Source organism: Cherax quadricarinatus, chromosome 20 (genome assembly GCF_038502225.1).
Source record: "Cherax quadricarinatus isolate ZL_2023a chromosome 20, ASM3850222v1, whole genome shotgun sequence".
Lineage (NCBI taxonomy): Eukaryota > Metazoa > Arthropoda > Malacostraca > Decapoda > Parastacidae > Cherax > Cherax quadricarinatus.
In genome coordinates, this window is record NC_091311.1 from 46,857,736 (window position 1) to 46,867,934 (window position 10,199).

General features: G+C 43.1%; 1 protein-coding gene across 11 annotated transcripts in view; it reads left to right on the forward strand.

Annotated features, from left to right (window-relative positions):
* The window catches only part of TfAP-2 (transcription factor AP-2), a 445,395-nt gene that overhangs the window by 304,245 nt on the left and 130,951 nt on the right, over positions 1 to 10,199 (forward strand). For 8 of the 11 annotated variants that reach the window (XM_053793580.2, XM_053793507.2, XM_053793524.2 and 5 more), the window contains one exon: positions 9,541 to 9,600. The exons of the other annotated variants lie outside the window; for them this stretch is intronic. In XM_053793580.2, coding sequence (XP_053649555.1) covers positions 9,541 to 9,600 — 60 coding nt within the window. The remainder of the gene's footprint in view (positions 1 to 9,540; positions 9,601 to 10,199) is intronic. 11 annotated transcript variants of the gene reach the window in all.

A 10,199-nucleotide genomic window follows, 5' to 3' on the forward strand; every position in this document is an offset into this window, starting at 1 on the left:
TATGATAAAGATCATAGAGCAGGGGGAGAGAGGACCCAATAGCGTTCAGTGAAGAAGCGGGGCCAGGAGCAGAGTCTCGACCCCTGCAACCACAATTAGGTAGGACACACACACACACACACACACACACACATATATATATATATATATATATATATATATATATATATATATATATATATATATATTTAAAATTAAGTCCTCTCTAAAATTTTCTCTTATACGTTTAAAGATATATTTTTTTCATTATTGTTGATGTAAAAATTTATAATTTTGCACCAAAAGGAACTTAGAAAACTTACCTAACCTTATTATAACAAGAACAATTTATTTTAGCCTAATCCAACTAAATATATTTTAGATTTGTTTACAGTAATTTAATACTAAACAAACACAGTTAAATATATTTTTTTTCGTTAGGTTTAGAATGGTTTTGGCGAAATTATTGCATACACAAATTTTCACTTGTCCTATATGGCAAGATCAGCGTTGCTTTTTAAGCCAAGATCGCAAGTTCTGCCTATTCGGCACGACATTATATATATATATATATATATATATATATATATATATATATATATATATATATATATATATATATATATATATATATATATATATATATATATATGCTAAACAACCACTCTGAAAGAATAGAGAAATTCCAAGCGCTTTCGTGACTACTCACATTATCAAGGAACTATGAGTTCCTTGATAATGTGAGTAGTCACGAATGCGCTTGGAATTTCTCTATTCTTTCAGAGTGGTTGTTTTGCATATTTTGAAATCACCTGTTTACTGTGATCTTATTGCATATATATATATATATATATATATATATATATATATATATATATATATATATATATATATATATATATATATATATACATATACATACATATATAAGACACGATCTGCTCTTGTGACACAAGTGATGAGACATCAGTCAGTTGCTTCAAAAAGGATAGGCAGTAACGTCAGCTCTTCCAGAACATTTGAAGACTTCATTGCAATTACTTAGGTGACTTGAGCCGAGCTTAGACTACACATTAAACTTAACTGCCACGAGAAACGTTTTCAAATCCCGCCTAAGACTTCAGTGCTGCGTATTAGTTCTGGAGTTAATACTTGGAAGGACCTCGCATATTTATGGACCTGAGTGTTAATTTGATTGCATTTGGATAAGGAGTATTACTATAATAATTAAAGAAACAAGGTTCTGAAGCTGGTTCTTTAATGAGCTATCTAATGTTACTGTTGCTTGTGAGATTTCCCTTGTGGTACCTTATAATTATTTTTATGGATAAAGGACAACTTAGTGTAACAGAGCAGTGCTGTTTACCACTTAATATGATTATATTAACCTAACGTAAATTTTCTGCAAACCGTATGTGGGAAAATCCATATATACACTGATGGAAGTTAATAGATTGATTTACCTTGCAAGTCAGTGAATTGTTTAATGGAATAGTTGATGTTATTGTTAGTGACGTTGATAGTAGGAATAAGTTCGACTGAGGAAATTTGGGCAAGTGTAAGTCAGGCTGTTGTTCGGTTCTTTTCGAAAAATGTTAATAATTTATCTAAATACTTTTGGTAAATAAACGTAATAAAAAATACTTTAACCTCTAAATAACTCTGATTAAAATTTATATAATTGAAACGTAACTTGATTTAAGTGAGCATGAAATGTTAAAATTACTTGAAATCAGAAATGTATAATAATATCTTAATAATTTTGTAATTCTCGGAGTTATTGTGACAGCGAATTTGCGCTTGATATGTTAAAGTTGTATATTGCTCAGGTCCGCAAAGTTTGGCTAGAAATTATCGAATCCTTTTACGGTAAAATCAATATATGTTCAGTGACAGATTGGTTTCTTCATAATCTGTAATCACTTACGGTAATCCATGGATGGGGAGGGTACCAGGAGCTATATTATACCTGTGTATTTAGCATTTCATCGCTGGTTATAGATAATCCCGTAAATAAAAACATGATCTGTCACTGTTGTTAGCAAGTTAGGAAACATCTCCGTTACTCATTCTTCAGCTCGGTTCTCCATAAACGCTTCAGTTGAGCCTGCCAGTTCAGCCCACATTGCGCATTTCATTGGTGGCATAAATTCTACCTGCGACTAATTGCCCTCCAGTCAACAGCTGATGTGTGTGAAGTGTCAACACTGATGACTGCGACCCTCCGGCGTCGTGGTTGTCTTCAGCTGTTTAGTTTTCCTTGTCTCTTCATTCTTTTGGCCGCGACCTGTGCGATGATGTGTGACCCTTGTCTCTGTGTTTGATGAAGGGCATCTTGTCCAGATATTTAACGAAGATATTTGTAGTAGGGAAAAATAGTGTGCTGCGTGGGCATTCAGGAAAGGTATTTGTGGCTGGTAATGAAGTGTAAAGTGGTTGTGTGTATGGTTGCTGCAGAGATGTAAACATTAAGGGTAGGTAATACTCACATTGTTTAGGATCTATAATTTATAGCAGGTATTTGTGGTCACATCCGTGGACGTGTGTTGTGGCTATGGAAGGTGTCCGCTGCTCCACTGTCATGGTAGGTGGGATCTCATGGTTGACTCGTGACAGGACGCGCTGTTGGCTACCTGCCTCAAGAGGCTCCTTCGGATTATAAGTATTGAAAGGATGTTTATGCACTGTTCACGCTGGTCATCTCCGCCCGGCTGCACATTCTCGCATATGACATGCAAAATGCTCTGAGGACTGGGTAGGGCGGATACGGACCTGCTGTTTGAGGTGTGTGAAGCCAGGGTCGTTGCGGCTAAGCCACAGAGACAATTGAAATGGTTTTTCCCTCTTGGTTGTTCGTAAATGGAATAAAACTGTGAGAGATGGAAGCATTCACCATTATTACTCATCACCATCTTACTCGTTACCATCATCTTGGTCACCATTATATACCTCTCTAACAACTTTCAACACTGACATCTTAGTAAGTGGCCTGTCCAGTGGACAGTCCAGCAGGCTTGTAACTGTGGAGAAGAGTCCAGGCTTGTTCCCTACCTGAGAGCTGACACAGCTTTTCATGGTTGAAACCCCGATGAAATCGCCTCACAAGCTCTTTCCCCTTCCACCTTATAGTACCTGAGTGACATGTTTCCCTCTTGTCCGGAGACGGTAGAGGAAATGGGTGGGTCATTAGTGTGTGTTTCCACGTCTCACGGGGTGGCACCGGACCACCACCTTTCTGGGCTAGTGGGGCCCATCTCTATAGCTCTGATTAGGTGTTAGGAGTGGCGAGTCCCATGTATTGTGAGCAAACTCGCCTTGTTGTGGTTACTGGGTCGAGTGTCTGCTCCTGGCCCCGCCTCTTAGCTATGTGTGACCGGTTTCACAAATTCGTCGACTCATGGTCCTTGTCGTATTTACCATTAACTTTGCTTAACTTCATGGCCAACAAAATTTCGTAACGTCCCTGTGACTCATTTGCGTCTTTAGCTTCCGTTTATAGATCAGTATCTACGATCCTCACTATTTTTTTTTAATGATTTTACGAAATATCTTGTAAGTTGTTACAATATCTCCTGATTCTTAAGTTATTTTAGTTCTTTTAACATCAGCTCTACATGCCTGATCAGGCGTGGACTCTGAACAGGTGCCGCACACTCACCAATAATTATTATTGATTTACTTTACGTGTAGTGTGTGTGTTTACCTTCTTAGATGGCGTTACTGGGATATGGTGTCAGCTTATGGACTGGATTTGCTCAATTTTAACCTCGTGAGTCCTATCATCTCTAATTTTACAGGTTATTTATATTATTATTATAATCAAAAAGAAGCGCTAAACCACAAAGGCTATACAGCGCTGTGCAGGTTATTTATAGACTTAAGAGTACCTCTTAAAAGGATGGGGAGGGACGAGCACAGTGAGAGGTCCCCGACTTTCGTGCCTGAAAGGGAATTACGAATCAGTGTTAGTCTTCAAGAGGAAACGTGATAAGTTCCTTAAATGTGTTCCTAACCAGCCGGGCGGCATTAACAGCTTGGCTGATCAGGCCTTCATCCACCGGGAGGCCTGGTCTAAAACCGGGTCGAAGGAGAGTTGCCCCCAGGAAACATCCTCCAGGTACCACATCAACTTTCTGGCCACACTATAGCTGACTCGTATTGAGTGACATTCTCGTTACTCTGCTGTGCCTTCTGTCTTACATCTGTGCCCCGTGTTACCGTCTCTTCAGTTGTCTGTCCTTGTCTACCCTGACAATTCCAAGTGTATGTATTCACCTAATAGCGCCAGTGCACCTGTGTGTGGGTGAGGTACATTGTTATGTTGTACATTTCCTGTAGCAGTGTACTGCGATCACGTAATTACTTCAGTGGTATTACTCATCGCTACGTCACCGTCGTTTTTATATCTAGTACTTCCATTGTGTTAAGCATCTTTATGAGCATATCGAACAAGAATAATCTGTTGCCATGTTTGTACAGAGGTGACTCACGAAATCGTAATGACACGATTGCAAACAAACCATACCACGGGTGGGGTTTGAACCCGCGGTCAGTCTCAAAACTCCAGACCGTCGCGTTAGCCACTGGGCCAGTTAGCTTCAATAAAGATTCATCCAACTAGGTATATTTCTACACCATAGGAAGGTTAGCACAGGCACCAGAGTTTTGAGACTCTCTGACCGCGGGTTCAGACCCCACCCGTGGTATGGTTTGTACAGAGATGATCACTTTACATGTGCACCCCTGACACCCCCCCCCTCCCCACCTTGCCTACAAGTCACTGTACATGTACTAGCCAAAGAGGCTAGTTTATTCTACACTCCTCGTACATCCTGGTGAGGGTAGTACAAGTGTACATGGACGCACACATGAACTAGGAACCAGGACCCAAAAGGGGTTAAGTGTTCCTGGATTATAACTAGACGAAATTCACTTATAAATACGTTACTTCAGGTTTTAAGTAGACAGGAGTGACTTGCATGTGTGTCTCAGGTCTATAAATCTTGAGAGATAGGTTCAGATTGTAAGTCGCGTTGAGGTTAAAGGTTTAATTAATTTGGCGTACCTCTGAGGCGTATGTGGCCTTGTTGCCCGGAAGGTGGGGTGCGTGACCGGAAGTGATGGTGCCAAGCGTACACGTCCCCGCGCGTGCGTATTCACCTGTAGTGTGTGTGTACTCACCTAATTGTGGTTGCATGGGTCGAGACTCGGCTCCGTGCCCCGCCTCTTCACTGATCGCTACTAGGTCCTCTCTCTGCTTCCTGAGCTTTGTCATACCTCGTCTTAAAGCTATGTATGGTTCCTGCCTCCACTACATCACTTGCTAGGCTATTCCACTTCCTGACGACTCTGTGGCTGAAGAAATACTTCCTAACATCCCTCTGACTCGTCTGAATCTTCGGCTTCCAATTGTGACCCCTTGTTTCTGTGTCCCCTCCCTGGAACAACCTGTCTGTCTACCTTATCTATTCCACGCAGTACTTTGTGTGTCGTTATCATATCTCCCCTGATCCTCCTGTCCTACAATGTTGTCAGTCCTATCGCCGTGTCACCATCTGGAAAAGACCCGGGCCGGAAGTACAGGCAAATCTCTACCCTAACCCTGTCAGTCCTATGTCCCTTAACCTTTCTTCGTAGGACATACCCCTGAGCTCCGGTACTAGCCTTGTTGCAAACCTTTGCACTTTCTTTAATTTCTTGACGTGCTTGACCAGGTGTGTGTGTGTGTGTGTGTGTGTGTGTGTGTGTGTACGCGTATGTGCACTCGCGCACATTCCTATGCGCGTGTGTACATGTCCCTGTTTGCAGGTTTACATGCTTCCGCGATCGTTTACACACGCGCGCACACACGGGCACACGATAGCACGTTTACAGGTGCGTGTGAACACGTGTAAATTAGCATTTGTATACAGGTCCCCATTCGCACCTGTGTACGGTATAACTGGGTCTTTAACGTAAGATTTAACGCAGTAGCGGGTGTAGTACGAAATTACGGGGTTCTTGACGCAGGATCCGACTCTGTATCAGAGAATCGTTGGTCACTGTACGTCATAGTGAAGACGCACTGTGCGTCAGTGAAGAGACGCACTTTGCGTCACAATGATGAGGCGCACTGCGTCACAGTGAAGAAAACATAAGCTTGCTGGTCACCTCTATAAGGTGTGACGCATTTACGCAATTATGTTATTCTGAGGTGAGGCAGTAGCAGGCAACCACCAAGCCACTTCCTCTCGACTACTTTTCCTGCTACTTTCTTCTTCTCCCCCCGTCCCCCACTCTCCTTCTCAATCCCCTCTCATAATCATCCCCATAATAACCCCATCCCCACCAGTATCCCTGCTACCCCGACTATCCCTCCTACCTCCCCAAATTGTTCTTGCTTCCAGCCAGCGCCTAGATGTGTTGATTTCAGAACAGGACAATGTAGGGTGTGGTATTAAGGGTATAATGAGATAAACAGAAAGGTAACAGCAGGGAGGAGAACAGTAAGGCAATAACAGCAGGGAGGGGAACAGTAAGGTAATAACAGCAGGGAGGAAAACAGTAAGGTAATAGCAGGGAGGAGAACAGTAAGGTAACAGCAGGGAGGAGAACAGTAAGGTAATAACAGCAGGGAGGAAAACAGTAAGGTAATAACAGCAGGGAGGAGAACAGTAAGGTAATAACAGCAGGGAGGAGAACAGTAAGGTAATAACAGCAGGGAGGAGAACAGTAAGGTAATAACAGAAGGGAGGAGAACAGTAAGGTAATAGAAGGGAGGAGAACAGGGCCAGTAAGTAAGTAACTTCTGCAACTGCGCAGACTTCTTCGGTCAGCTACAGACAATTATAACACGGGAGACGGTAGAAAAAAGTGGAGGTAACTTTTAGAGATCAGTCCCTCAGCCTTGGTGGAAGTGTCAGCGCTACAGTCAACACCTCAGCAACATACAGCAGGGCAGGTTCAAGGGGCGTGTCAGGTCACCCTAGTTTATCGACCACTAAAAACTCCAAAGGACACAAAAGAAGATAAAAGTCGCCTTCATTCTACAGGAAAGAATTTTATGTAGACAATAGAAGATTAATAAGATGTACTGAATGAAATAAATAATAGCCAAAAATATTTTTTAACTAGGAAATTGTATAAAATGGGGTGGGAGGAAATAAGTTGATTATAATTATGGGGGAGCGCTTAACCCGTAGGATTATACAGCGCATATGGGGGGGGGGATGAAAGGTATTCAGACACACTTCAGGGAACCGGAGCACAGATCCAATTCCCTAGATCAAGAGCCCCTCACCAGCATCAAGGAACCTCCCTTGAGGGGACACTACACAAGAGTGTCTGTATTTCGGGAAGCCTCGCGCTGACGTCACAGGCTGCAGTGATCGTAGCTCTTCAGCAGCAAGAGGACTGGTCCACTACTCACCCTAAGAAGTTCTCAATTCTACCCAGTTTCCGTAAGGTAGATGGGAGCGCTTGAGGTTTCTAAACCTGCATTCCCTGGAACGCAGGAGGGAGAGATACATGATTATATACACCTGGAAAATCCTAGAGGGACTAGTACCGAACTTGCACACGAAAATCACTCACTACGAAAGCAAAAGACTTGGCAGACGATGCAACATCCCCCCAATGAAAAGCAGGGGTGTCACTAGCACGTTAAGAGACCATACAATAAGTATCAGGGGCCCGAGACTGTTCAACTGCCTCCCAGCACACATAAGGGGGATTACCAACAGACCCCTGGCAGTCTTCAAGCTGGCACTGGACAAGCACCTAAAGTCAGTTCCTGATCAGCCTGGCTGTGGCTCGTACGTTGGTTTGCGTGCAGCCAGCAGCAACAGCCTGGTTGATCAGGGGCTGATCCACCAGGAGGCCTGGTCACAGACCGGGCCGCGGGGGCCCGTTGACCCCCGAAACTCTCTCCAGGTAAACTCCAGGTAAGACCTCCGTCACTTCGTGTTGAATGGCCCAGACGAGTTTACCGCCTCATATGCTCCTCCAAATTATCTTGAATGCATACACTACATTTCTTTCACTCTTCTTTATCAGTGTTCATGGAGTGTGATGGCTAAAGAGCATGGATGACGTGCAGGTGTTGTCCCTTGATTACATGCTATGGATGTTGTGCAGTTGTTTTACCTTGGTTACACACTGAGGATGTTGTGCAGGTGCTGCCCCTTAATCACACACTTATTCAAGTGGTTGGTGCCGCTCTTTGTGGTGCCAAATGCACTTAATGTACCTGAGGGTCTTAAGAATGAGTGGCGTCACGGTGCCTCCACTACCCCAGTGTCGTGCACTTCCTCCTATGGGCCTATTAATGCCTGACGGCTGTTGCTGAGGTTGAGTCTCAGCTCCTGGCTCTGTATATGAGCGTTTTTTCGTACACATGTACAACGTGTATCTGTGTGAGAATGCATGTACAGATGTACATATACGTGTACTAACGAAGGACAGTTCGACAATGAATTTGGAGAATGTTGAACGAAATTTCCATTTTTTTTCTCCTTAGTTGTGATATAAATATGATTGTCTTTAACATCTAAAAAATAAAATTATCAATAGGTACAGTGTTTATATTAGCTGTGTACAGTATAAATATAATAGCCTTTCTCTGCATTATTTTAGTTAATATTTATTAGCAAATAATTAGAATAAGGATGTCTTTATTAATATGAAAGTTACTTAGTTCATGGGAATGTGCATGTTTGTTGTTTTTGACCTTGCAAGATGTGTATTAATATCAGCTACACACACACACACACACACACACACACACACACACACACACACACACACACACACACACACACACACACACACACACACACACACACACACACCACAAATAGGTGAGTACGAGCCGAGATTCCACCCCTCGCAACCACATGTAGCACACGTCGACGCACAAGCACCCTCCCTACCCACACGAGGCCAATGTTGCCCCTTGCTATGCATGCCACTAAGCTCTGCCCTCAGTAGGAGTAATAAAACACTAAGATCACTAACATAACTAATTTACACCTAGGGAAACTGCCCACTAAAGCAGTTCCACCTATAACACGCGTGCTGATGCCTTTCATGTCCTCATCCTCTGGTATTAAAATACCTCTTAACAATGGTAATACATACCGCTTGGTTTGCAATGTATGTGAATATGTATTTATTTCCTGTTAGAGTATCTATGGTTTTTTTTTTTCCGTTTGCTTCCCGCTGTTGCCGAGACTTGCTGTGTGTTTGGCGAATTAGTGGTCGGCGGGAAGCGAACATTTTTTAAATGTGACAACTGCTGCACTGGAGTAAAGTGTTCTACGGAGCGGTGCACTAGAATGGGTTGCATTGGAGAACAGTGCATTGGAGTGGTGCACTGGAATGGTGCATTGGAAAGGGATTCACTAGAGTGAGCTTAAAGAGTACATTTAAGTAAGTTCACGATACTAGTGCACGGAGAAGCCTGCTAGAGAGGACTCCACTCCAGATTTATCCTTAAAGCAGTGCACTAGATAGTGGTGCAGCAGGGAGCGCTGCTCCCTGTATCCTGAGCAACGCCTTAACTATGCTATGTACCATCGACAGGTGCAGGCAAAACGAGCGATTGCTAGTCAACAGTTCGCCGAGCGTGGCCTCTTTCTTGAAGTGAGTAGATGTTGTATGGCCACTCCAGTACTAGCAGTAGAAGGGTAGAGTTGGTTCAGACCACGATGATCAACGCCTCTCCATAACACGCTCCAGGGAAACTTGAATACTCAAACTCGCTTATTTACTGTACCTTTAATCACGTGTGATTATTTTCTTGAAGGGAGACTCGCAAACTTTTCAGTTTCTTGCTGATTGTTGCTGTTTAGACCATGTTTGTGTTTCCCCTTCTGTGAAAGACCGAAGCAGGTGAATATAGAGGCAGTAGATAATGAGAGTTTGACTGTACAATATATGCACACTTATCAGCGGCCGAGAATTTGCGATTACATTTCTTGGACTATGATTGTCAGTAATGTGTGTATATAAGAGTAATTAGATGTATACCCCCTTGGAGCATGTTATGCGCAGGCTTTCTCACTGTCGGTCCCAAGCGATCTCTGGTGTATGCTAAGCTGCAGACAGTATGCATGTATGCACGTAGTCGGCTGCATTAACTGCTGGGATGCAGGTGGGTGTGGAGGGGTGGTGGTGGTGAAGCAGCCGAGGCTCTGGGCAGCACAGCATGGCAGAGGAGTAGAGGTACTTTCTGTAGTCGT